Below are 24,744 nucleotides of genomic sequence, written 5' to 3'. Positions count from 1 at the left end.
CCTCTGGACTGTAGGGGATGCCCCCCCTCCTGGCGGCTACTGGGTCACTCCTGTGGGCTTCTGAGCTGGGTGACCAAGGGTGGACTGAGCTGGCTTTGTGTGACTGTGAGTCACGCCCCTGTTTTCCCTAGAGCCTGCCCCTCTTGGCCAACTAGGGTGAGGTGGGGGTGGGCCCAGAGCCCCTCTGAATTCCCGGAGACAGCCTCCCTGCTTGCCCCCTCCTTGAGCCAAGGCTATGGAGGCAGTGTCTGCTGGCTGGCCTGCACCTGTCCAGTCCTTCTCACACCGCTGTGAGTTGCCCCTTGTCCTGGAGACCAGCAGACCCTTCTTGAGGACCTGAGGGTGACTCCTCAGGCTTCCTCCTCCCCTCCCCACTGTCTGGGTGGGGGTGGGAAGGGGGTGGATGCAGCCGGCTGAGGAGCCTGATGATTTCCTGCCCTCACCCGGGGCTCACCACAGCTTCCTGCCGCAGGCGGGCAGGCAGGCGTTGAGGAGAGGCGGGCGCCCAGCCAGGGGCAGGTAGGCCGGGGTGCAGGGTCCATGCAGGGGTGGCTGGTGCCCCAGACTCCGGCCCAGGCCCTGGCCTGACCGCCCTGGGATAAAGGGTCTTTCAGAGGCAGCGCTGACCCCCCTCAGCCCAAGGGGAAGGGATCCGGGGAGCCCTCAAGGAGGGCGCGGCTACCCCCGCCAGACTCCTAGCCTGGGTCCGCTGGGCCCATTCACCCTGCTGGCCCAGCCCTGGCTTTGGCGCAGCCTGTCCCAGAGGGTGTAGGGCAAGCAGTCAGGCCTGGTCTGAGCTCTGTTCCGCAGATAGATGGAGGCGGCCATCCTGCTCCCCCTGCTGCTGGGCCTCCTGCTGTTGCCACTCTTGGCCGTCTTGCTGATGGCTCTCTGTGTGCGCTGCCGGGAGCTGCCAGGTGAGTGGGAGCTGGGGGGCATCGCGTGCACAGACACACGGGTGGGGATCCCCAGCCCACCCCCCAGTCCCTCACTTCATCCAGCTGGCCCTGACCGTCCTGTCTGCGGAGCCGCTGAGAGCCCCTGACTCCCTTACCCTCTCCCCTCGTCATTGCCTTTTCCTGCCTCAATGGCCTTCTCTTCTGCAGACTCACCTGAAAGTGGTGGCCCTGATAGGTGAGTCTGACCTCGTGGCTGGTGCCGTACCATTAACACCCTCGGGGGGCTGGCTCTGGGGCCTCTCCTGGTCCCTCACCAAGCTGTGTCTCTCCTGCCAGTTTGACCTCGAGTAGCATCGTGATCAAACGGCCTCGTGAGTACATGGCAGGTCCTCTGCCTCTGGGGCAGGGAGTGGGTTCCCGGGCATGGGAGCAAGTGTGTGCCTTTGTTCAGGTTCCCCACTGTGGCTGCCCACATGGCCTTGACCTGAGCTAGAATGGAGAAAGTTATTGGTGCCTTCAGGCCTGTCCAGGGCACAGGGGTTTAAAGGGTTAGTCTGCCTTTGAGGCCTTGACGAGAGTAGGGGCATGATGTCTACACCTTGGTCCTGTGCCCTCAGCCACGATAGCCCCCTGGCCACCAGCTACTCCCTACCTGCCTGATATCTCCTATCCGTCCTTGAGCCAGCCAGACCTGCTCTCCATCCAGTAAGTGACCCCTTCCCCTCTAAGCCCCCCCGCCCACCTCCTTGAATTGGGAGTTTGTTTTCTTGTTGCAGCCCCTCTTGCCCCAGAGCCCCATCCCAGGCATGACCTCTGACTTTTGACTCCCAGCAGATCCCCACAGCCCCCAGGGGGCTCCCACCAAAAGCCATCTCTCCAGCGGGACTCAGACGGTGGTAGGCTGCAGTGGGGCCCAGGGGGCGGGGGCTGGCCGGGGATAGGCCCAACTCGCCTGACTCAGTCTCCCTCTCGCTCTCTCTCTGTAGCCAACAGTGAGGCAAGCTATGAGAACGAGGGTGCGTCTAGGACCCTGGTGCCCTGGCTGGGGGAGGCTGGGGCCTGACCTGAGCTATGCTGACCCCTGTGTCATTACCACAGGGCCGGTCTCGGAGGACGAGGATGAAGACGAGGATGAGGAGGACGATCACAACGAGGGCTACTTGTGAGTGTCCAGGTGGGGGGAGGGAGCTGAGGTCGGGGTCCCTGCTAACCCATCCCTTGATTTCCCCTCAGGGAGGTGCTTCCTGACCCTGTCTCAGCCACCTGCAATGCTGTGCAGGCAGCTCCTGTGCCCAGCAACCCCAGGCTCTGCAGCAGTGAGTCACCTTTCTGACCACCCCCGCCCCTCTGTGCTGCAGCCCCTCTGCTCTTCGCACTCCTGTTGTTTTTTTGATGTTTGCTGCACCTCTGTTTTCTCTCTTCTCTTTTTCTAGAACTCCTGTCCTTCAGATAGCGGGAGTCCTGCTCTGATCTCCTGATGTTCTTGCACCCTCTCTCCTCTTTCCTGTCTTTGTCTTCTCCTCTGCAAGATTTCCCTGACTTTATTCTTCTTTGGCTCTGCTCCTTGACTCTCCTTTCATTTTGTTTCTCCTGTGTGAAAGCTTTTTTCCGATCCCTGACATGTTCCTTTTTCATAGCTTCTTGTGCTTGTTTCATGGAGGCAACATCACCTTGTAAAGCTCTAAAGACATTGAATGAATGTTGTCTTTTTTTGTCTTTTGTTTTTTGGAATTTTTCTTCTACTTCCTGCATTGTCTCTGTTTCCTTTGAGCTGCTTTCCTCCTTTTGCTTTGCTCACATCCTGCCTGTTGGGCGCTTTCCTTGTCTGGTAGCCTTTAGTGCTCTGTCACTGTGCTCTCTCTGGCCAGGCCCGGCCATCACTTCTGCACCCTCGCTTCGTTTGCCATCCAAATTTCCACCTCATCGCCTCTCTGCTGAGCTCCAGACCGTCTGCCCAAGGGCTTCTTTTCTTTCATTCGCTTATTCATGATACTGACTGGGTGCCTCTGATACAACAGCCAGCAAGGCAGAGTCATGATCAAGGAGCTGACAGTATTGAGGACCTACTATACACCCTACGGGTATTAGCTTATCAAGCCTCACAATTCCCAGGTGTTGTTGAACCTGTACCTCAGTTATCCCAACTGTAAAATGGCAGGGTTTATTTATTTCACAGACACTTGGTAGCTTTTACTGCTTAATACTTATACTTAATATTCACTGCTTGAGTCCTCACAGCACCTCCGTGAGATGGGTAGTTACGCATCCTGTTTTTTTTTTATACTCATCCTATTTTACAGATGAGAAAACTGAGGCCCCAAGAGGTTGAGTAGCTTGTCTGAGGTGACGTGATTAGTTAGTGCTAGAGCCTGGTTTGAACATGGGCAGTCTGGTTCCAAAGCCTGTCTTGTCCACGGCCTTATGGAGAAACAAGTCAACACAAAAACAAGATACTATCAATGACAATACCTGTTACGAAGGGACTAAGACAAGAGTGCGGGATGAAGGCAGGCCGTTCTGAAGATGAGGGGCCAGCTGGGCTGATGGCACCTCTGACTTGGCCCAGCCCCAAGTGTCGCCTCCCAGCTCTGAGTATGTGTCCCCCTCCACTTGTGCCACCCAGCCAGACCACTCTGAGCTGCTCTCCGACTCTGCTCCCCAAGTGGGGGCGCTGCTGCTGTCTGCTGTGTCTCTTCTCTCCCACAATTGCAGCCCCTCATCAGTTCTGGTCAAATCGCCCTGTTCTCCCCATTGCCATGGCTTTTGCCCTCCTTCAGGCCACCGGCATCACTGGTCTGGAGTACCCTCTCTGCATCCCCTCTGGACGGTCTCTGGGCGTCTGTGCAGGCTTCTTGGGCTGCCTTTATTGAAAGTCTTTGGTGGCTGGGGTTGGGAGTTTCTTCTGCTTGGGGGTCTGGATAACAATGCTGGGGACTCTGATGGTTTTCTACAGTGGAGTCGGTGGAAGATTATGTGAATGTTCCTGAAAGTGAGGAGAGTGCAGACGCGTCTCTGGGTGAGTGGTTGGTGCCCTCTCAGGACCCACCACCCCTTCCCCCACCCCAGTTCTCAGTCTGGCCATGCCCTCTCTCCTTCTGTGGCTCTGTCGCCCTCTGGGTGTCCTCCTGCTTTCTCACCCTCAGGGTGGCCTGCCCCCTTTCAGCGTGGCAGTCCCTCCTTCTTACCTGTCCCCACAGATGGGAGCCGGGAGTACGTGAACGTGTCCCAGGAGCTGCAGCGCACGGCTGGTACTGAGCCTGGTGTGTGCTGGGGGAGGGGAGGGCACTGGGAGCTCCCTGGAGGAGGGCACTGTTTCCAAGCTGAAGACCAACCTCCCTTCCTCCCACAGCCATCTTGAACTCCCAGGAGGCAGAGGAAGAAGAGGAAGAGTCTGCCCCCGATTATGAGAATCTGCAGGAGCTTCACTGAGGGCCTGGTGAGAGCCCTGCCCAGCCCAGCCCTGCCCTGGGCCTGTGGGCTTCGGACCCTCCCTTGAAAACCCTGTCCCATCACCTCAGCCCCATCCTCCCTGACTCTGGGGACCCCTCTTATACGCTGCCCCGCTCCTGACCTCCAAACCCCTCCCTCTCTCCCTGCCCTCTTGTATTTCAGTACGAGGTGTGCCTGTCCTGGAGCCTGCCTTGCCTGGGAGGGCTGCGCTGGGCAGCTGCAGTGGCTCTGGGGGGCCCACTTGGCACCCCACCCCAGCTCCAGTCTGACAACAGCCTGAGAATTTTCCTCCTAACTTATTGTCACTTTGGGGTCCAGTCTAGGTGCCCCCAACACTCTGCACCTTCTGACACAGCCTGAGAATGAACTGCCTCAGCCCCAGCCCTGCTCTGTAATAGAATAAAGGCTGGTGTGGTCTGTAGAGCTCTTGACTTTGGGGGTCCTGTGGGTTGGAGTCAGGGTGAGGGTGGTCTATGCCTGGGGGCCTGCGTGATATGTGTGCGTGTCTTGGTGCCCCATCCTCCACAGGGCCTTCGTGCTCCTGAGGGCCCTGGCCAGGTCCTGCAGGAGTGACTGTGAGTAATGGCCAGGACACGTCACCTTGTGCGGGAGGCACGTCAGACCCAGGCTGGCTCTTCTGGGATCCAGATGCCTCTCCCGTATCCCCCATGAGACAATCCGCAGACACAAAGCTGTGGGGCTGCACTAGGGGGTTTCTAGAGCAAGACCCGTTTCTGCTGGCCCCTAGCTTCTTCATCTTTAAAAGAAGAGGGAGGATGTGATGACTTTGGAGGGCTTTCTTAGTTTTAACCTTTTGTGGTTCTCAATAAAACAACTTAAAAACTGTCTAAGCAACTGAAAAAGTTAATGTTAGCACAGCACTTTTCAGACTTTGATATGCAGATGGCTCACCTGGAGGTTTTGCCAAAATGCAGATACTGATTCAGTAGGTCCGGCATGGGGTCTGAGCTTCTGGATTTCCCAGGAGCTCCCAAGTAGTTCTGAGGCTGCTGTTCCAAGAACCACACTTTAAGTAGCAGGGTCTGATAGATACCCTGGAATTAGCTCCAGTGTGGGCATGTGACCTAACCTGGGTCAATGAGGACTGCTTGGGACTTGGGCAGGGAGTTTCGGAAAGGAGAAGCTCTTCTAGTTCTTGGGAGTTGTTAAGTTGGAGGGATGTGGTCCAGAAGTCCCCAGCTGGAGAATGAAGCCAACATGGTGGAGAAAGGGGCCCAGAGGTGGACAGGGCCAGTTTCCGGGTCAGAACCCCCGGATCCAGGCATGGAAGAGAGAAAGAACTCCCCTCAAACTTCCCAGTTATTTGGCCAATAAGTTACCAGTTCTTCCACTGGCTTGACTGGGGTGATGAAGTGCTTGGCATCCTTGGTGGGCTCCGAAGATAATAGTTACAGCTTCTGTTTCTCGAGCACCTGCTGCATTTTCATGCTCCTGTGCTTATCCTCACTCCCCTGCTGGTCACTGTAGGTGTCCCCATCTCACAGGTGAGGAGACACAGTCTCAGAGAGGAGAAGCAATTTGCCCAAAGGCACACAGCCAAAGTGACCAATCTCGGATTAGCTCTGTGGCTGTCCCTTCAGAGTCACTGCTGCCAGTGTCCTGCTCTTGGTATTGTACAAAGTGTTGGATGCCCCAAACAGGGAAGCTTGTAATGCCCAATCGGAGAAGTGAGGGAGGGAGATCTCAGGAGGGGGCTGGGCTGGCTGGACATCCACAGGCAGAGTGAAGTCATTTTGTGCGGAGAGGTGGATGTGGGCAGAGAGGCACCTTCACGCTGGGCTGAGGATCAAATGGTTTGCCAACAAGGCATGTTGGTACAACCACCTTGGAGAAGAGTCTAGTGACATCAGTGAAGCTGAAAATGGTGTGTCCCTTTACCTAGCAAATTCCTGGTGGAAACCTGACAAAGTAGCACATGGGCTAATGCGGTGAATGCAAGGGGCTCAGAACAGCACTGTAAGGATGGGAAACAATAGACTGGAAACATAGAGGCAATTGATCTCCAGGAGGTTGGATACACACCAGGGGACTCACCAGCAGATGAAAATGAATGAACAGGATCAGCACCTATCACCTCAAATAAACACCAACAGAATCTGAAGTAAGAAAAGGAGAACAAGTTATTTTATTTATATAAAGCTTAAAAATTATTTTAAAAGATATATATTGTCCAGGGATACACGTGTATGCAAGGGTATCGAGACAAGCAAAGGAGTGGAGGAATCCCACGTTCTGGAGGGTGGTGACCGTGGGCAAGAGGGGAAGGGATGTTGGGAAGGAGTTCAGGGAGGCCTCAGTGACATGTGTAATGTCTTATTCTTTTGTGTCTCTGTGTGTGTGTGTGTGTGTTTTTAAGTATATTTTATTATGTTGTTACAGTTGTCCCAATTTTTCCCCCTTTGCCCCCCTCTGCCCAGTAACCCCCTTCCCTCCAGCTATCCCAACCCCCTTAGTTCATGTCCATGGGTCGTGCATATAAGTTCTTCGGCTTCTCCCTTTCCTGTATTATTCTTAACTTCCCCCTGTCTGTTTTGTACCAAACAATTATGCTTCTTAATCCCTGCACCATTTCCCCATTTCTCTCCCTTCCCCCTCCAAATGATCCCCTTACCTATGATTCTATTCCTATTCTGGTTTGCTTAGTTGGATTTTGTTTTTATTTTCTAGATTCAGTTGTTGTAGATGTGAGTTTGTTGTCATTTTAGTGTTCATAGTTTTGCTCTTCTTTTTCTTAAATAAGTCCCTTTGACATTTCATATAATAATGGCTTGGTGATGATGAACTCCTTTAGCTTCACCTTGTCTGGGAAGCACTTGATCTGCTCTTCCATTCTAAATGATAATTTTGCTTGCTAGAGTAATCTTGATTGTGGGTCCTTGCTTTTCATCACATTGAATACTTCTTGCCAGTCCCTTCTTGCCTGCAAAGTTTCTTTTGGGAAATCAGCTGAGAATCTTATAGGCACCCCTTTGTAGGTAACTCTCCGCTTTTCTCTTGCTGCTTTTAAGATTCTCTCTTTATCTTTCACCTTTGTCATTTTAATTATGATGTGTCTTGGTGCGGTCCTCTTTGGGTCTAGCTTGTTTGGGACTCTCTGTGCTTCCTGAACTTTCATGTCTATTTCCTTTGCAAAATTTGATAAGTTTTCCTTCATTATTTTTTTATATAAGCTTTCAATTTCTTCCTCTTCCTCTTCTGCTTCTGGCTACCCTATGATTCGGATGTTAGCATGTTTAAAGTTGTCCCAGAGGTTCCTAATCCTCTCCTCATTTTTTTCAATTCTTGTTTCCTCATTCTGTACTGGTTGGCTTATTTTTTCTTCCTTATGTTCCAAATCATTTATTTGAACCCCAGTTTTCTTCCCTTCACCATTGGTTTTGTGTGAATTTTCCTTTGTTTCACTTAGCATAGCCTTCACTTCTTCCCTTATGCATTTGCCATACTCAAGCATATCTGTCAAGCCTTTGAGCACCTTTTCTCACCAGTGTTTTGAATTATGCGTCTGTTAGGTTGGCTATTTCCTCTTCTGTTAGGTTGGCTATCTCCTCATCACTTAGTTCTCCCACTGGAACCTTGATCCGCTTCCTCTTTTGGGCCATACTTCTCTGTCTCCTCATCTTGACAGTCTCCTGTGTTTGTTTGTCTCTGTGTCTTAGGTAGAGCTGTTGCTCCTGTTACGTTGTAAGAAGCAGAGCCTTAGGTATTCCTCAGTATGGGTCACTTGTTTTACCATGTTGTGGAGCTGTGTGTGTGGGAGGGGTCTGAGAAAGAACAATGCTGCTTGCTCAGCACTTGCCCCTTTTCCAGGCACTTCTCCCACTTCCATATGGGACTGGCGCCTCTCTAGCTGTTGCCCTGGCTGTCATTCCCAGAGTGGGTGGGTCTGTGGATGTTCTACGACCCTGGGGGCCCTTTAAACAAGTGGATTCTGCTGAGAGACTGGCAGTTTCTTCCTCTGCTCCAGCCCCAACTGGTTTTCATAGTGAGAAGCAATAAGGCTTGATTTTCCCCAGCTCTCAGACTGTGAGTTGCAGAATCTGGTCAGGAGCTGGGAACGCTCTCCACAGGTGTCCCTCCCGACTTTTTAAAACTTGTAACTGCACTTTCTACTGGCCTGCCCCTGCCACCGCCACCACACCTGTCCTCTCTGTCCCGGCTCCATGCCTCTTAGCTGTCTGGATGAATATTTCTTCTTTATTTCTTTGTCTGTTGGTCTTCCATGCAGCTCGATTTTCTGGAAGTTCTGGTTGTCTCTAGTTTTGAGGTAGCTGTATTCCTTCTTAGTTGTGGAGGGAGACCCAGCATGTCTGTCTAAGCTTCCATCTTGGCTGGAAGTCTAATGTCTTATTCTTAAGCAGTGTTGGGTGCACGGTGTTTGATACATGATTCTCTTAAGTGTTTGCGTATCTGAATGATTTCATAATAAGAAGAGAGACTAGGGCCCAAGGAGGGAATGGTTGGGGGTGGGAGGGTAGGGCAGCTTTAGGAGACAGTGAACAGGAGGCTGACAACCACTGGTCTTTCTGTGCCAAGCGGTGAGTTGCATATGGCACTCCAGGACTTAGGAACAGTATATGCAAAGGCCCGGAGGTGGGAACGGTGAGGAGTAGTTCACGTGAGAAAAGGTGGTGGGCTAGCCACAGTGGCGGGGGCAATGGAGAGAGATGGTAGAATAAGGAGGCGTTTGAGATGTGATGACAGGTTGGCTGTGAGCTGTGAGGCACGGGGAAGTCTAGGGTGAGTGACCCTGATCCTTGCTTCTTTGGGGTGGGGTGGGGCATCCTGTGAGGCATTAAGCAGCTTCCCATTTGTGTTTCTTGAACCAGTAAGGATGTGGCTTTGCTTCCACCAGTCAATGATCCAGGTGGGTAGATAGTCAATGCAGTGGGGTCTTAGGGGCTGGGGCTGGGATCTCTTAGTACATTGGGATGATCGGGAGAGAGAATCCCTGTACTCGGAAGCTGGGGAACAAAAATAGCTTTTTCCTGAAGTCTGTTTTTGCAGGAAAGGTAGATTTAGTGATAAGTGATAAGAGTGTTTTCCGGAATTGCTGGGGGAGACATCTGGGTGCTTCTAAAAGCCATCAGGAGGTAATAGCTCTGGTGACTTGGGTTCTCTCAGAAGCAGTCCTTGGGACAAAGGTCCTAGTGCAAGTAGTATATTTGAGAGGTGGTCCCAGAAATCACGGGCAGGGGAGTAGGGGAGTGAGACTGGAAAGAGGAGACAGCCAGCAGGAGGCACATCACAGAGCCGGTTGCCACTGTGGGCAATTGGGGTGCGGCTGTGTCCTGAGTGAGCGGGCAGCTGGTGCATGAGAGCCCTCTTGTCTGGGAATGGTGGGGGTAATTTATACATCCCTTCCCAGGAGTCACTGCTGAGGGCTGCTTCCAGAGCTTGTTAATTCTTCAGAACGTCAGGCCTGCCACTCCGTATGGGCACAGGGGGCTGTAGTGAGCAGAGGTGCCGCTCAGGCCAGTGCCTGACTGCCAAGGCTCCCCTGGCGCCTGCCGCTACAGGAGTGCCGATGGTCCAAGGCAACCAGTGTATTTTTTCCCAGAATGCATTGTGTGGCCCATGTGTCCTGGGAGAAGCTTTTCCAGAAAGCGGCATGCAGTCAGACTGGCTTGGGAAAAGTCAAAGTCTCCAATACCCATTTGGAGAGTCAAAATTTGCATTAAGTGACTGATGGCTCTGAGCGGTCCTGTGCTGAATGTCTATTTCTCTTTGCCTAACCTAGTATTTCCCACACTTATTTGACTTCAGAACCTCTTAAAATGTTATCATTAGTATTTTGCTGACCAGCTTTTAGCATCTCTGGAGGACATCTTTTGTTTCTGCCTTGCCAGCATCTGCTCCTCCTCCTTCCAGTGACGCTGTGGAAGGAAGACACTCCCAGGCTCCCCTTTTGTACGCCTTCTCCCTCATCTGACTGCCCCACAGAGAGCCCTGGTGAGCACCTTGTGGCAGATAACTGTCCGTACTGGGCACAGCCCCTAGTGCCCGTCCAGGGTCCCACTTCCTCCTCAGTCCCCGCAGGGAAGTCTCTGAGGCTTTCCTCACTTTTCTTTATTTATAGGTGTATTGCTCTTGGAGCTGACGAGCAGTCATTCCAGAAGGAGGACTGCTTTAGGGGGCACATGCACCGGGACACAAGTCCGGAGGCTCAAGTTTTAGTCCCAACTCTGCCGTGAGCTTTCTGGACAGTGGGGACTCTTGAGGATGTTGGGCTTAAATTTTAAAACCTTCTTATTCTGGCATCCGTATCCCCAAAAGGTGTCCTTGAAAATTAAGGAATAGGACCTCTTGTTGCTGAGAAGATAGGAAATGTACACGTATGGCTGGAGTCAGAGGCCTGAATATTATCATCAACTTCTAGTTTCTCTTCAGCTCTCTTTTCTCTATTGACTCCATTTCCAGTGTTTTTCCCTGTGTGGTCATGTGAAGGTTCTAGCAGCTCCAGGGACCATGTCCTTCCAGATTGCCATCCTGGCAGCAAAATGTCCCAGTGTCTCCAGCAAAAGCCCTAAATGTACTCTAATTGTCAAAGCCAGGGATGCATGATGCTCTGAAGCAATCACTGGCCAGGAGAATGCCATGTGCTGACTTAGGCCTGTGTCATATGCTTTATGCCCCAACTCTAAGGGACTGGAAATGGGGAAGGCACTCAGGGAAAATTGCTGGTCGAAAGGAAGATGGCCATTGAGATGCATGTATTCCACACTTACTGTGCGCCACACTCACTGTTTCACTGAATCTCACAACATTCCTGTCTGTAAGGTATGAGGAACCCCTTTTGTAGAAAAAGAAAGAGGCTCAGAGAGGTTAAGTGATTTGCTTAAGGTCGCAGAGCAAATGCCGAAGTTACTTATGACAACGCAGCCTGCTTTGGGAGGGGGGCCGGGCTATGTACTGGTTAAAAGTTGGTGCTGTTGGGGAAGACGAAATTTCCCTCTGCCAAGCAGGTTCTTTCAGCTGGTCTAATCATCAAATAGACACGAGGCAGATGAACAAGAGAAAATGACCAAATTTAATACGTGCGTATGTGTGGGAACCTCACATATACAAGAGAGTCTGAGACCCCAGGTGCAGGAGGGGTTCAGAGACAGAAGGGAACGTGGGTGTACGTGACATTCTGAGGTAAGCATGAGGCAATGTGTCTTGGGGACTTCAAAGGGTCAGGGCAGGATAAGAAGAGCAGGTGTTCAGGAATTTGTAGTTTTCCCTGCTCTAGAGACAGGTCAAAAGAGTTATCTCTGCCAGCACCCGGTACAAGTTCTTCTAGGTAGTTAAGGAAGGAGCAGAAGTTTCTCTTGAACCTGAAGCTAAGGCTGCTTTTAGCTCAGAACAATCTGAACACCACAGAGGCAGATCTTGGGGTGACTTGTTCTGAACCCCCACAGTGCAAAAGGAGAAAACAAAGAGGCAAACTGAAAGAGAAATTCCACAGAGAGCAAACTGCTCTGCATAGGGACTTCTGCTAGAACTCTTGGGAATGAGGCTCTCTCTCTTTCAAGATGGCTCCACAGGGAGGACAAGGGCCTGGGACTGCCAGGGGCCCCCACGAAGGAGAAGACAGCCTGGAGGTGAGCAATGCTCGGTGGGGGAAGCAGAAGTCCTGCATCCTTCTCTTCCTGAAACTGGTTCCACCTTGAACTGTTCAGTTACTGGAGTTAATTAACACCCTTCCTCCAGCTGGGCTTCTGTCATTTGCAAATGAAAGGGTCCTGACTCATCTTGGCAGGATGCTGTGGAGCATGACCTTCAGCCAGGCTCACCATCCGGCACTTACATATGCCACATGTGGTAACACACACTTCACATACATTTGGTTCTTACTGTGACACTGAGTTCTTCTCATTGTCATCCTTGTACGAATGAGGAAACTGAGGCTGAGAGGGCAGGGGGCCAGACCATGTAGGGTGCCTGCACTCTCCCTGAGCGCCAAGGCAATCCCTGCTCCCAAGTGCCCCTTTCCATGCCCACCAAGTCCCTCAGTCTGGCTTCTCTGTCCACCCAGAGCAGGGTGGGCAGCTGAAGCCACTCCCCCACCTGACCTCAAACTGGCACTGCTGGCCCTGGGGCGGTGGGCTGCTCCGCCCCTGGGCCTGAGCGAGTAGCTCTTCTGGAGGATGGAAGGGCTACCTGAGTCTGAAGGGTGGACGCTTGGAGCATCTGTGGCACCATGGGGCTGGGAGGGCCCCTGGAGCTCTGAGAAAGAAGGGGTTGTAGAGCCTCTGGCCCCCTTCCTTGGGGCCCCTCCTGCCTATATGCTCAGGGTCCCTGTCCCCAGCGGCCTGTGTGTGCGCCTGGGTGGGTCTCTCAGCATTTCTTACCCTCTTGCACCTGGCTCTCAGGCTCACCAATTTTCTTTCTGTTTCCGGAAAACCCCCAACGCCCCACATCCCAAGCCCTGACTCTGGCCCCCTTTCTCCCTGTCTCACTTCCTGCCTTCCTTTTTCTCTGTGTGTCTCTGGGTCACCCAGTCCCCTTTCTTAAAAAATTTTTTTTTCTAAATGTATTGATTTGAGAGAGAGAGAGAGGGGAAGGGAGAGAGACAGACAGAAAGAGAGAGAAACATAGACTTGTTCCACTTATTTATGCATTCACTGGTTGACTCTTGTATGTGCCCTGACCGAGGCTCTAACACACAACCTTGCTGTGTCAGGATGATGCTCTGATCAATGGAGCTGCCTGGCCAGGGCCCTCGTCTCCCCTCTGACTGTCTCTCTTGTCTCTGTCTGCTTCTCTGCCTTGGAAGCTCTATCTCCCCTGTCTCTCTGCCCTGTCTCTCTTTATTTCTTTGTCTCTGTCTTGGGTACTCTCTCATTCCCTCCCTCTCTCTCTTTCTCTCTCTAATCTCTCTCTTCTCCCTGCCCCTCCCCACATCCTGAGTTGTCTTTGGGGAACCGGAAACTTGGGGGATCGGAGAGATACCAGGAGGTTCAGCTGCTGCTGCCTAGAGATAATGCATGGGGCGGGTGGGGCGGGGTGGGGGTGGGGGGAGCCCGGCCTGGCACACACAGAGATGACAGAGGAATTGTGTCACTTCTTTGGGCCTCAGTCCCAGCCTCTGTGGATGGAGCCTGATGACCCATCTCCCTCGCACGGTTGGTGCAAGAATCAAATCCAGCAGCTTGGCCAGAGCAGGCTCAGTAAGACCTGGTGCATGAGGGATGGAAGGGAGGGCAGGTGCCAGGGTAGCTGAGGGTGAGGCTGGCTGGGGCTGGTGAAGGGCTGAGAGGAGGGAGGCTTGCAGTTGCTCCGAGCCAGTCCTCTCCTGTCCCCGAACCTCTGGACCCATCTGTGCCATGGTTGACAGCACTTACTGTGTGACTGTTCCTGTCTACCATTCACTGTTTTAATCCTCAGAACATCCCTATGAGGTGGTCCTGTTATCAACTTTATTTTACAGATTGGGGAACTGAGGCACAGAGAAACCCTTGACTTGACTTGCCTCAGAAGCAGATCTGTAGTGCCCAAACTCCGGGTGCTCTGCGTATATGCCCATGTTAAACAGGCAGCATCAACTCACCTGGGGAGAGAAGGTTAGTTTCCTGTCAATTTGGATTCTGCTGTTTAACACCCTTAAACCCCTGCTAGCTTTCCTTTTCCCACAGAGGGAGGACACGGCAAGCCGGTGCCCTGAGTAGGCGGCTAATTTAATTAGCTGTTTTGATTTGGATGGATTTGTTCCTTGGGATTTCCTTGTATTAGGCAAGCAACACTGGTCTTCCATTAAGCAGCGTGCCATGTAGTTGCCTTTTAAATGAACTGAGGTTTAAAAAGGGAGTCATTTTAAATAAAATGGGGTACAGGCAAATATGAATATTGTCAAAGTCTTAAATGTGGAGAGTGGAATTTCAGGAAACTCAGAGCCAGCTGGTGACTGGGAGCCGTTCTTGGGCTCTGCCACGTCCCTCCTGGGTCTCCTGCCCAAGGCCACACAGTCAGCAAACAGCAGAGCTGGGACCCCAGCAGCCATGACGGTGGGTGCCGGTATGACTGAGGTGGCTCCATGCCTGCGAGGCCCTGCTGCTTCTTCAGAGTTCCAGGTGGCAAGCAACAGAAACAGCTGGGCTGTCTGAGTCACACACTCACTGGCCGGAAGGCTGGGCCCTGAGGAGCACGGGGCAGGGCTGAAGCAGGCTTGGAAAACCAGCAGGAAGTGAGGGGACCGTCTGCTGAGCAGGGGGCTGCTGGGGCTGTGCCCACGCACCCCCAGCTCTGCCAGCAGGACACTGGCTTGACCTCCACCTGTCTATCACTCTTTGGTCATCTGCATCATGCCCTTGGCCCAGCCCAGATCCCACACCCACGCCCACGCTGCCTGCAGGTCTGGGCTGCTGTCCTTCCCATAAGGGAAGTGGGGCCTGGGACCATCCCGTGCCCTGCATTGAAGCTCCTCCCACATAAATGAGGGCTGTGGAACCCTCCTTCTCCCAGGCCTCCCTACGTCTGACTGGGGAGCCAGGCGCCCCTCACCATGGGCCTAACTCCTGTGCTGTCCCAGCCTCAGCACACGCATCTGCTGAGGAGGGGTGATGGGCCCAGCAGGTTAGTGGATTTAAAATCAGTTCGAGGAGCTAATTCAGGGATTCAGCAGACATTGTATGTGTGAGGAACACAGGAGATTTTGAAGGGTGTCTGTGGACTCAGCCGTTCTCTAGGATAAAACAGTTTGTTGTTATAATTTGTTTTTTAATTTTAAAATATTTTATTTATTTATTTTTAGAGAGTGGGGAAGGGAGGGAGAAATAGAGGGAAAGAAACATTGATATTCGAGAGATACATCAGCCTCTCACACACCCCCATCTGGGGACCCGGCCCACAACCCAGGCATGTGCCCTGACTGGGAATCAAACCGGCGACCTTTCAGTTCACAGGCCAGCACTCAATCCGATCCACTAAGCCACACCAGCCAGGGCTGCCGATTTTTTTTATACATTTGGTATTTATCACCTGTTACCTTCTAAACTGTGAGCACTCTGCTCATCTCTTTCACTTCAGGGCCTACGTAGAGTGTAACGTAGAGTGGGTGTTTAGTAAATATTGTTGAATGAATTAAAAGAAAGCTTAAGACAAGCATGTGAGCTTTTAAGTGACAAGTTCCCCACAGTCCTTGCAGCCCTAACACATGGTACATGCCCAGCCTTGAGGAAGCACTGTCTAAAGGAGAGATTGCAAACAGGTGGTCTATGATACTGTTTAATTTTTTTTTAATTGTGGAGAGAAAAACACATAACAGAAAAATCCCCCATTTTGACCAGTTTTAAGTGTATAATTCAGTAGTCTTAAGTATCTTTACATTGTTGGGCAACAGACCCCCAGAACATTTTCATTTTGCAAAACTAAAACTATACCCATTAAACTACAACTCATCACCATTCTACTTTCTGTTTCTATCATTTGACTACTTTAGATGCCTCATATAAATGGAATCGCACAGTATTAATTTTTTTTCTGTGATTGGCTTATTTTACGTAGCACAATGTCCTCCAGATTCACCCATACTGCAGCACATGGCACGTATACACTGTATGTGTGCGCGCAGCACATTTGCTTCCCATTCATCTGTCGCTGGGCACTCGGGTTGCTTCCACCTCTTGGCTATTGTGGATAATGCTGTTATGATCATGGGTGTGCAAATATCTCTTCAAGATCCTGTTTTTAATTCTTTTTGGGTATACACTCAAAGTGGAATTGCCAAATCATATGGTAATTCCATTTTAATTTTTTGAAGAACTGCCATACTGTTTTCCACAGTGACTGTACCATTTTACATTCCCATCAGCAGTGCACAAGTGTTTCAGTTTCCTTAAACCTAGGTAACTCTTCCTTTTTTCTTTCTTTCTTTCTTTCAGATTTTATTTACTTACTTTTAGAGAGAGGGGAAGGAATGTAGAAAGAGAGGGAGAGAAACATCAATGTGTGGTTGCCTCTCCCATGCCCCCAACTGGGGACCTGGCCCGCAACCCAGGCATGTGCGCTGACTGGGAACCAAACCAGTGACCCTTTGGTTCACAGGCCGGCACTCAAGCCACAGCAGCCAGGGCTCTCTCTCTCTCTCTCTCCTCACCTGAGGCTATATTTAAAAATAATTATTAATTTCATTTTCCCCATTACTAGTTATCCCTTCTATAGCCTCTTCCATCTCCATCCATTCCCCTCCTCCCCGTTTATTGATTTAGAAAGAGAGGAAGGGAGAGCGAGAGAGCGAGAGAGAAACATTGATGTGAGAGAGACATTGATTTGTTGCCTCCTGCACTTGCCCTGACCCAGGATCAGCCCTGAAACCTTTTGGTGTATGGGATGATGCTCCAACCAACTGAGCCACTCGGCCAGGGCTATATGTCTGTCTTAATGCTAGTTTTGACTACCGTAGCTTTGTGATGAGTTCCGAAATCAGGAAACCTGAGTCTTCTAACTTTGTTCTTCTTTTTCAAGATTATTTTGGTTATTTGGAATTCTTTGAGATTCCATATAAATATTAGGATGATTTTTTTCTATTTAACTCTTAAAAAATTGGTTCCATATCAGTTAGAATTAAATTTAATTGTAAACAACAGAGACCTTACTACAGTAACTTAGACTAAAGAAAAGTCTATTTCTCTTGGGTGTAAAAAAACAAAAGAAAAACTAGAGGGAGGCAGCTGGGTCTTTGTGCAAATTAGAAAAAGATGCCCATTCTCCAAGAGACCTCTCACCCATGGGGAAATTGTTGTAATGTGCTGATTTTGTTTGAATAAGACCTTCCATTATTATATTCCAGAAAATGGTCACAGCATACATGTAAATCTGCAACCATGCGAACGGCATGCCTTCACGCGTGTGCCCTGTGATGCCAGCGTTTCCCAGCCAGGGAGGGGTGCAGCTCTGCAGCATCACCAAGGGCCCCACTTCCTTCTGTGTCTGCCTCACCCAGCTCTCAGCTCCGCCCTCAGAGTCACAAGATGGCTGCTGATGTTCACATCTGTTCTGGCATGAAGGAGCAGGATAAGGGCTGGGAGCAAAATGGGCACCTACCTGTCTCACCAACTGAAAGCCCCTACTAGAGGGATTCTATGCCTCTCCCCTCAGGGATACCACAGCTTCTATTTCATTGGCCACCCCTACCTGCAGTGCAGACTAGGAAACACGCTTTCGTGTGAGCACGCTGCAGCCTCCAATACAGAGTCCTGTAACTAAGGAAGAAGCTAGTCACACGAGGGCAATGTCAGGCTCCCACTGTTGCTAACATTAAGAACACAGGTAATTTACATATGAAATTCCAGTTCCAGCCTCTCCTGACAGCGTGAAAGACCTGGTAATGCTGGGTCTGCATTCGCATGTGGCAATGACTAGCCAGAGCTGTGTAGCAGCTGCCAGTTTTGTTTTATTTTCAAAGTTTTCAAAAGAAAATTTAATAGGTTTTTTAAACAGGCATTACATTCCTGTGCTTCAAACTATCAAAGGTGCTAAAGAGTGTGCAGAGGCCCTGGTTGGGTGCTCAGTTGGTTAGAGTGTCATCCACATACACCAAAGTTGTGGGTTCAATCCCTCATCAGGGCACTTACAAGAATCAACCAGTGAATGCAAAAATAGGTGAAACAACAAATCAATGTCTCTCTCTTTCTCCCCCTCACTCTCTCTCTCAAATAAATAATAAAAAAATTTTTTAAGAGTATAAAGTGGAAAATCTCCCTCCTGCCTCATCCCTCACGACCAAGTTCCTGTCCCAAGGCACAGTTGGCTTTCTCTGTCACCCAGAGATTTTTCCTGTGAATGTATAAATAAACACACGTGTATGCATGTTCTCTACCCTCCTTCTTCATACAGATGGTGTAACTTTACATGCTCTTTGTATCTTGGAGAGTGTTCCGTATCAAACTCCCGAACTGCTCACTTTTATTACAGCTTCAAGTTTGCCATCCTGTGGATGCGCCTTCACTGGTTCTCTAGGGGCGGACATTTAGATAATTTACTTTACAAAACAAAAAGTTGTCATGAGCCATCTTACGCGTAAGTCACATTGCATGTGTGGGAGTATTTTCGTGTAATGAATCCCTAGAAGTGAAGTCATTTGGTCAAAGTGAAGGAGCATGTGTTATTTTGATAGATACTGTGAAATTCCCCTCAGGGGGGGTGGGCGCTGACACCCCCACAGCGCCTCCGACAGGCTGGCCTCCCACACCCTCACAGACTCAGGGTGCTAGTGAAGGTATCAGTGCCAACTGTCAGGCACAAGTCGGCATCGAACTGTAGCTTTAATTTACATTTCTCTCTTTTAAAATTACTCTTTATTGTATTTTTTATTACCAGTTAGTCCCCTTATACTCCCCCCAGCACTTTCCTTCTTATGAGAAAAGACGAGCATCTTTTTATGTGTTTGAGTCACTTGTGTTTCCATTTCTTTGACCTGCATGCTATGTGTCCATTGCCATTTTTTGGTAAAGATTTTATTTATTTATTTTTAGAGAGAGAGGGAGGGAGGGAGAAAAAGAGGGAGAGAAATGTCAGTGTGTGGTTGCCTCTCGTGCACCCCCAACTGGGGACCTGGCCCGCAACCCAGGCATGTGCCCTGACTGGGACTTGAACTGGCAACCCTTCAGTTCATAGGCTGGTGCTCAATCCACTGAGCCACACCAGCCAGGGCTGGAGTCTTCCTTAAAATTTATTTTAGAGGAGAGGAGAGAGAGAGAAACATCGATTTGTTGTTCCACTTATTTATACGTTCAATTTTTAATTTTTTTTTTTTTTTTAGATTTTATTTACTTTTAGAGAGAAGGGAAGGGAAGGAGAAAGAGAGGGAGAGAAACAGCAATGTTTGAGAAGATACCTAGATCGGTGGCCTCTCACATGCCCCCAACTGGGGACCTGGCCCACAACTCAGGCATGTGCCCTGACTGGGAATTGAACTGGCGACTCTTTGGTTTGCAGACTGGAGCTCAGTCCATTGAGCGACACCGGCCAGGGCTCCACTGTCATTTTTAAAAGTAGTTTCTCTTTTTCTTATTTATTTCTAGGAACACTTTATGTATTAGGAAAATGAACTCTTCCTCTGTGGTATGGGGAGCAACTATATTTTCCCAGTTTGTCATTTTTCTAATTTGGCTCTCTTCTAAACACAAATGCTTCCAAAGTGCAACACGCACAGTGAAGTGCCAAATCTTCCCCAAGTGAGCCCCTTGTGTTGCCTGCCACTTACCACCGCTCACCGCTGGGGCTTTCGCCATGGGAACTTTTTAAGTTTTACAGAGTTGAGTTTATCAATCTAGGTTTTATGTCATAGTTAGGCCTTGCCCACTCTGAGATCTTAAAAAATTCTGATATGGTCATTTTAATATTGTTGATGTTTTATTGTTTTCACTTAGATCTTTAATGTAATATATCCTAGTGTCAGGTATGAGGTATAGAGCAGCCTTCTTTTTTTATTTTCTCCAGAATGTTAAACCTTGTCCCAATGCCATTTACTGAATAATTTGCATTTTCTTTATTAATCTGAAATGGTACCGTACCCTATGCTAAATCCCCCTGGCCTGTTTCTGCCTTGTGGGACCATTCACTAATGTCTGTCTGTTCATGGGCCCTTTCAGGTGGTGAGCCCTGATTTGGAGTCTTATGGGGCACTTCTGTGCTGCCTTTAACATGCGCTGTGGTTACCAGCTTGTACCCTTGAGCCCTCAGAATACTGACTCCAGGGACCTTGGGTAAGTCACTTCATCTCGCTGCCTGAGTTTTTTCATTTATAAAGTAGAAATAATAGTAGTACCTACTTCACAGGATGGGTAGGAGGAATAAATAATATAATGTCTTATGTAAAGTGCCTACCGGTGTTCGGCATATAATGCGTGCTGAGCATTAACCATTTATTTTTGTTACTTAAGGCCATTTTCAATCCTTCCTTTGGTGCTGTTATGTAGAAAGTATTGCTGGCCCTACTGTGGATGAGGAAACTGAGGCTTGGACCCGGGACCTTGGTGGGTGGTGGCAGTAACTAGGAAATGAGCCTTGCCTGTTCTTGAACAGCACACACATGGGTCTGGCCCCCTCAAGCAGTCACCCTTCCCCGAGTTCCCAAGGGCGGGGCAGGGGCTCCTCTCTCCTCTCTCCCCCAGCCAGCGCTGTGGCTGATCCTCCGAGAGGAAATGTCACAGGGCCTCAGCGTGGGGGGTGTGGGATGAGGCTTCACCAGATGCTGCAGCAGCAGCTCCCATGTAAAAAGACCTTGTGGGTTGAGGGACCTGAAGCTTCAGCAGCTCAATCCCTCCCTAAAGGGCCTGCTGAGGTGCTGGAGGGAACCCTGCTCTCCAATGAGGAGAGAAGCCCGCTCTGGGCAGCTCCAGGCCCTCAGAAGAGACCTGCAATCCTCCACTCACCAGCTGTGTGACCTGGGCGAAGCCCTGACCTCTGAACCTCAGTGTCCTCATTGGTCAGACAGGCAGGGTGCAGTAGGACTCAGGAGAGGGTGTGTGTGCACAGCAGGACAGCGAGGAGGGTTGGTCTGCGGCAGCCTATTAATGTGAGACATCAAACAGAGCGTTCTCTTTCCTCCCAGCCCCCACAGTAGCAGCTGGAAGTGGAGCCAGAGCCCAAACTGCCAGTTCAGAGGACTGCCAGGTGTGAGACAGAAGAGACCTGGGAGGGGAGGCCAAGGTTTCTCCTACCAGCAAGAGAGAAAAGGGAGCAGAGCTGGAAAGGGGATGGTGAGGGAGAGTGCGAGATGCTGAGCAGGTGGAGGTTTTCCTTGCTGCCCTCCATGTGGCCAGCAAGGGGCGAGGATGGGGTGGTGGGGAGAGCAGATGGAAGGAAAGGGAACGTAGGAAAAATGGTCCCCAGGGAGTGTGGGGTCTTTGTGGGAAAGGGAGACCAGCAGCCTTCTCTCCATCTGGGTTTGCTCAGCCAGGTCCTTACAGAGTTATGCTGCCAGATTTGGCAAATAAAAATTCAGGAGGTATTATCTAGGACCCACGTATACCAAAACATTGTTGGTTATCTGAAATTCAAATTTAACTGGGTGTCCTGTGTTTTATCCCACAAGCTTCCCCATGGGCCGGGGATGGGAGGACACTTCTGGGGGAAGTTGGAAGGGGTATTCCACGGCTTTTGCATAGTGAAGAGGCCTTCTAGAAGTTTCTGCAGGCTCCCATGGGGACATAGAAGGTAGCTGGGACGAATGGTTAGCATACTCGTCAACAGGGAGGCTCACTTCTCAGGGGTGATTCGACCTTGTAGCTGGAGGTTGGCATCCAACCAGGCGTCGACCAGGAGACCTGAGAAACCTCAGCGACAGCGAACCTGAGGAAGAAAGCCTTGAAACTGCAGGGGAAACCACAGCTCCTGCTCCTGCTCACTCAGGGGCAGGCCACTGGGGCGGGTCATGGGGTAAGGGGTGGGGGAGGGGACCAAAACATCAGCCAGCCTAGCTCAGTCCAAACCTGTTTTCCCTGTCCCCTGTCACCCAGTCACCTTAATGGGTTCCTAGCCACCCCTCCCTGGCCCTTTAGGCCTTCTCAGAGGCAACTGATGCCGGAGCAGCACCATGACCACCGTCATACACTGGCTGGGACTCAGAGTCTGCAACATGACTGAAAAATCCCCAGTTCAGACTGAGTTTCCCTGAACATGTCTTGATTATATTGTCAGAGGCAGTGTGGGGTTGGGATGCGGGACAGTCAAGAAAATTATGTTCGGTTGGGAAATAAAGTGATATTGTTTCCTTCCACTCCTGGATCCCGCAGGCTAACTGTTCTACTCGCTCCAGCACGAAACACCTGTTGTGGCGCAGGACGCCCCTGTCCCAGGTGCCGGAGGAGGGTGCTCAGCTGTGAGCAGGACCTTGAGGACAGTTGGCATAGCTGGCGTATGGCATGAAGAAGGAGGTGTCTGGAGAAGTGCTCCTAGTGGTGTAGGCCCTGAGGTGGTCGGGCCAGGAGGTGAGAGCTGGCCAGATGTGGACAGAAAGCTGACACTTGAAGGGGACGTGGCTGACCCGGCTGACGAGGCTGCTTATTTTTATTTCAACCACACCCGTGCAGCTTTGACTGTGGGCCAGCCCTGTCTTCTGCTTTGTAGAGAGCAATTCAGTTAATCCTTGTCATAGCCCATGGAGGAGGTGCTATTGTCCCCGCTTGGCCAGAGGGCACAGAGTTGCAGAGTTTGATTTAAGGGACCTGCCTAAGGCACACATCCAGGAATGGTCAGCCCCATCTAGTCTGAGCCCAGGGTGGGGGAGGGGGAAGCTTTCCTCTACCCTCAAGTTTCTTTTGGTTGGTCTAATCATTAAGTAGACAGATGAACAATAGAAAATGACCAAAGTTAATACATGCGTATGTGTGGGAACCTCACATTCACGAGGGAGTCCGAGACCCCACGTACAGGAGAGGTTCAGAGACAGAAGGGAACGTGCGTATATGTGACATTCTGAGGTAAGCATGAGGTGACGTGCCTTGGGGACTTCAAAGGGTCATGGCAGGATAAGAAGAGCAGATTTCAGGAATTTGTAGTTTTCCCTGCTCTAGAGACAGGTCAAAAGAGTTATCTCTGCTAGTCTCTTATTATGGGCCAGCCCCCGGTACAGGTTCTTCTAGGTAGTTAAGGAAGGGGCAGAAGTTTAAATTACCTTTAGCTCAAAATAATTCGAACACCACAGAGGCACATCTTTAGGTGACTTGTTCCAGACCTTCACACCTGACCTGGGCCCCCACCTTCACTTCCCTTCACCTGCAGGCAGCGGGACCCTTGGCTCTTCAGTCAATAAACAGAGCAAGCCCTGTGCTGGGACCTGAGACCTGCATGGGAACAGGACACCGTTTCTGCTCTCACAGAGCACTTGGTCCCGTGCGAGAGACATTCACAGCAGTTACAACCCAGTGTACACACATCAGTGCTCTCAAGTGAGCCGGTTAGTGAGCATTTACTGTGAGCCAGGCCCCGCTGTATGCACATCGCCTACTTCATCTCTTCATACTCAAAACAGCCCCTTGGTGGCGTGGCGAGCACAGAATGCAATATATAGATGATGTATTATAGAATTGTGCACCTGAAACCTATATAATTTTATTAACCAATGTCATCACCCCAGTAAATTCTATAAAACAAATACATAAAAATATATACTTTCAAAAAAAAAAAACCCCAAACAAAACAACCCTAGAGATATCACTGGCTCTATTTTGTAGATGAGTCAACCGAGGCTCAGAGATATTCAGTAACTTGCCTAAGGTCACAGTAAGCAAGTGGCAAGTGTGGGATTCACTAAGGGAAGTGTAGGGCCTAATGGGGGTACATCCCAGAGGGCTTCCCAGAGGAGGTGCTGCTGCCCTTGAGTTGTATACTGGAGTGGGAATTGGTCCAGTGGCAAGAAGGAGGAGGGTGTTTGGAGCAAAGGAAACCACTGAGCAGAGCTGGTGCCTTCCTCAGGGGGTGGCTCCTGGTTTCCATTCTCAGCAAGAGGCCCAAGGCAGGAGGGAGAGCCAGGGAAGCCAGGGGACAAGGAGGCGGGACCCCTGGATCCCCGAGTGAGGCAGGCTAGAAAATCAGGACAAGTGGGACAGGGGAATTGAGACAGAGAGTTAAACTACAAAGCACTTTACAGCCACCTAGTAGATAGCAAAATCCTATCCTCTCTAACCAAGGACTCTTAAGAGTAAATGGTTTATACTTCTTCTCCCCAACCAGAGGGTAAATAGCTTAAATCTCTCTACTCTGGGAGCTAGATAGCAGAAATTCAATCAGTGCCATTTGTGCCAACCATATCCAAGGACAGATGAAGTTAAGGGAATAAAGCTGATGAATATTCTGTTGAGATCTTCCACTAAGACCTCCCCTAAACTCTCAGCCGTTAAAAGCCTCAAAGGAAGAGCCCAGAGCTTGCTGTCCCTCCCAGGAGCACACCAGCACACTTCCCTCCCCCCTCTCCTTCCCCCACAGGTGTGCATCTCCTAAACTCTAAGGGACCTCGAGACTGGCAACCAGGGGAGCAAAGGGCAGCAGCAGCCCCTCATCCTGGACTAACCCCTGAACCTGTCTCCAAGGCCCCCTTTCTCTGACTCTCCAGCCCGGCCTTGACTCTCTTCTTCTCTATATTTCCAGAGAGCCAGAGCAGAGCCCTGCCCAGGCACTCCTGTTGCTTCTTCTGTCCTAAGTCCTTCCTTTGTCTCACTGTCCCCAGCCTTAATAAACATACTCTCAAACTCCCCTGGATTCGTGCTGTGAAACCTCTCCTGCATGAAGTCAAGAACCCACACACTATAGGCCAGCCCAGGGCAGACCCGCCCCCTGGGTCCTGTCCTGGTGACCTGGGCATGGCTTAGCCCCCAGACTGCCTGACTCTGCTCTGTCCTTTGCTGGCTCTGTGAACTTCCCCTGTCTGTGCCTCAGTTGTCTCATCTATAAG

General features: G+C 50.6%; 1 protein-coding gene and 2 long non-coding RNA genes across 6 annotated transcripts; all 3 read left to right on the top strand.

Moving 5' to 3' along the window:
* Positions 1–13: 13 nt before the first annotated feature.
* On the top strand, positions 14–5,200 carry LAT (linker for activation of T cells). Of its 4 annotated transcripts, XM_090277440.1 has the most exons (13): positions 14–519; positions 811–917; positions 1,107–1,134; positions 1,236–1,270; positions 1,517–1,604; positions 1,731–1,795; positions 1,886–1,915; positions 1,998–2,061; positions 2,133–2,215; positions 3,853–3,915; positions 4,097–4,159; positions 4,249–4,335; positions 4,512–5,200. In XM_090277440.1, the coding sequence occupies exons 2-12, from the start codon at positions 815–817 to the stop codon at positions 4,326–4,328; spliced, it is 702 nt and encodes a 233-aa protein (XP_090133566.1). In that variant the 5' UTR covers positions 14–519; positions 811–814; the 3' UTR covers positions 4,329–4,335; positions 4,512–5,200. The 4 variants fall into 4 exon arrangements, with proteins under 4 accessions (XP_090133566.1, XP_090133567.1, XP_090133565.1 ...); XM_090277441.1 differs by having other exon boundaries at positions 14–917; positions 1,734–1,795; XM_090277439.1 differs by having other exon boundaries at positions 14–917.
* Positions 5,201–13,409: 8,209 nt separating this feature from the next.
* LOC150009590 (uncharacterized) lies at positions 13,410–20,027 on the top strand. Its single transcript, XR_016511368.1, has 3 exons — positions 13,410–13,522; positions 13,783–13,915; positions 19,943–20,027. It is a non-coding gene; the product is annotated as an uncharacterized LOC150009590 (long non-coding RNA).
* Positions 20,028–20,909: 882 nt separating this feature from the next.
* LOC150009589 (uncharacterized) lies at positions 20,910–24,540 on the top strand. The gene is made up of 3 exons (XR_016511367.1): positions 20,910–20,966; positions 22,088–22,282; positions 24,279–24,540. It is a non-coding gene; the product is annotated as an uncharacterized LOC150009589 (long non-coding RNA).
* The last annotated feature ends 204 nt before the right edge of the window (positions 24,541–24,744 follow it).

The sequence above is a fragment of the Furipterus horrens genome, unplaced genomic scaffold (genome assembly GCF_987537825.1).
Source record: "Furipterus horrens unplaced genomic scaffold, mFurHor1.1.pri manual_scaffold_5, whole genome shotgun sequence".
NCBI classification, from domain to species: Eukaryota; Metazoa; Chordata; class Mammalia; order Chiroptera; family Furipteridae; genus Furipterus; species Furipterus horrens.
The sequence above is the reverse complement of the archived record's forward strand: the minus strand, read 5'-3'. Positions and strand labels throughout refer to the sequence as shown.

Excerpts from the sequence above, each read along its gene's own strand:
- LAT (XM_090277440.1), top strand. The coding sequence starts at position 815 with ATGGAGGCGGCCATCCTGCTCCCCCTGCTGCTGGGCCTCCTGCTGTTG. Across the intron at positions 1,796-1,885 it reads CCAGCGGGACTCAGACGGTG|CCAACAGTGAGGCAAGCTAT; the intron begins GTAGGCTGCAGT and ends CTCTCTCTGTAG. Across the intron at positions 1,916-1,997 it reads GGCAAGCTATGAGAACGAGG|GGCCGGTCTCGGAGGACGAG; the intron begins GTGCGTCTAGGA and ends TCATTACCACAG.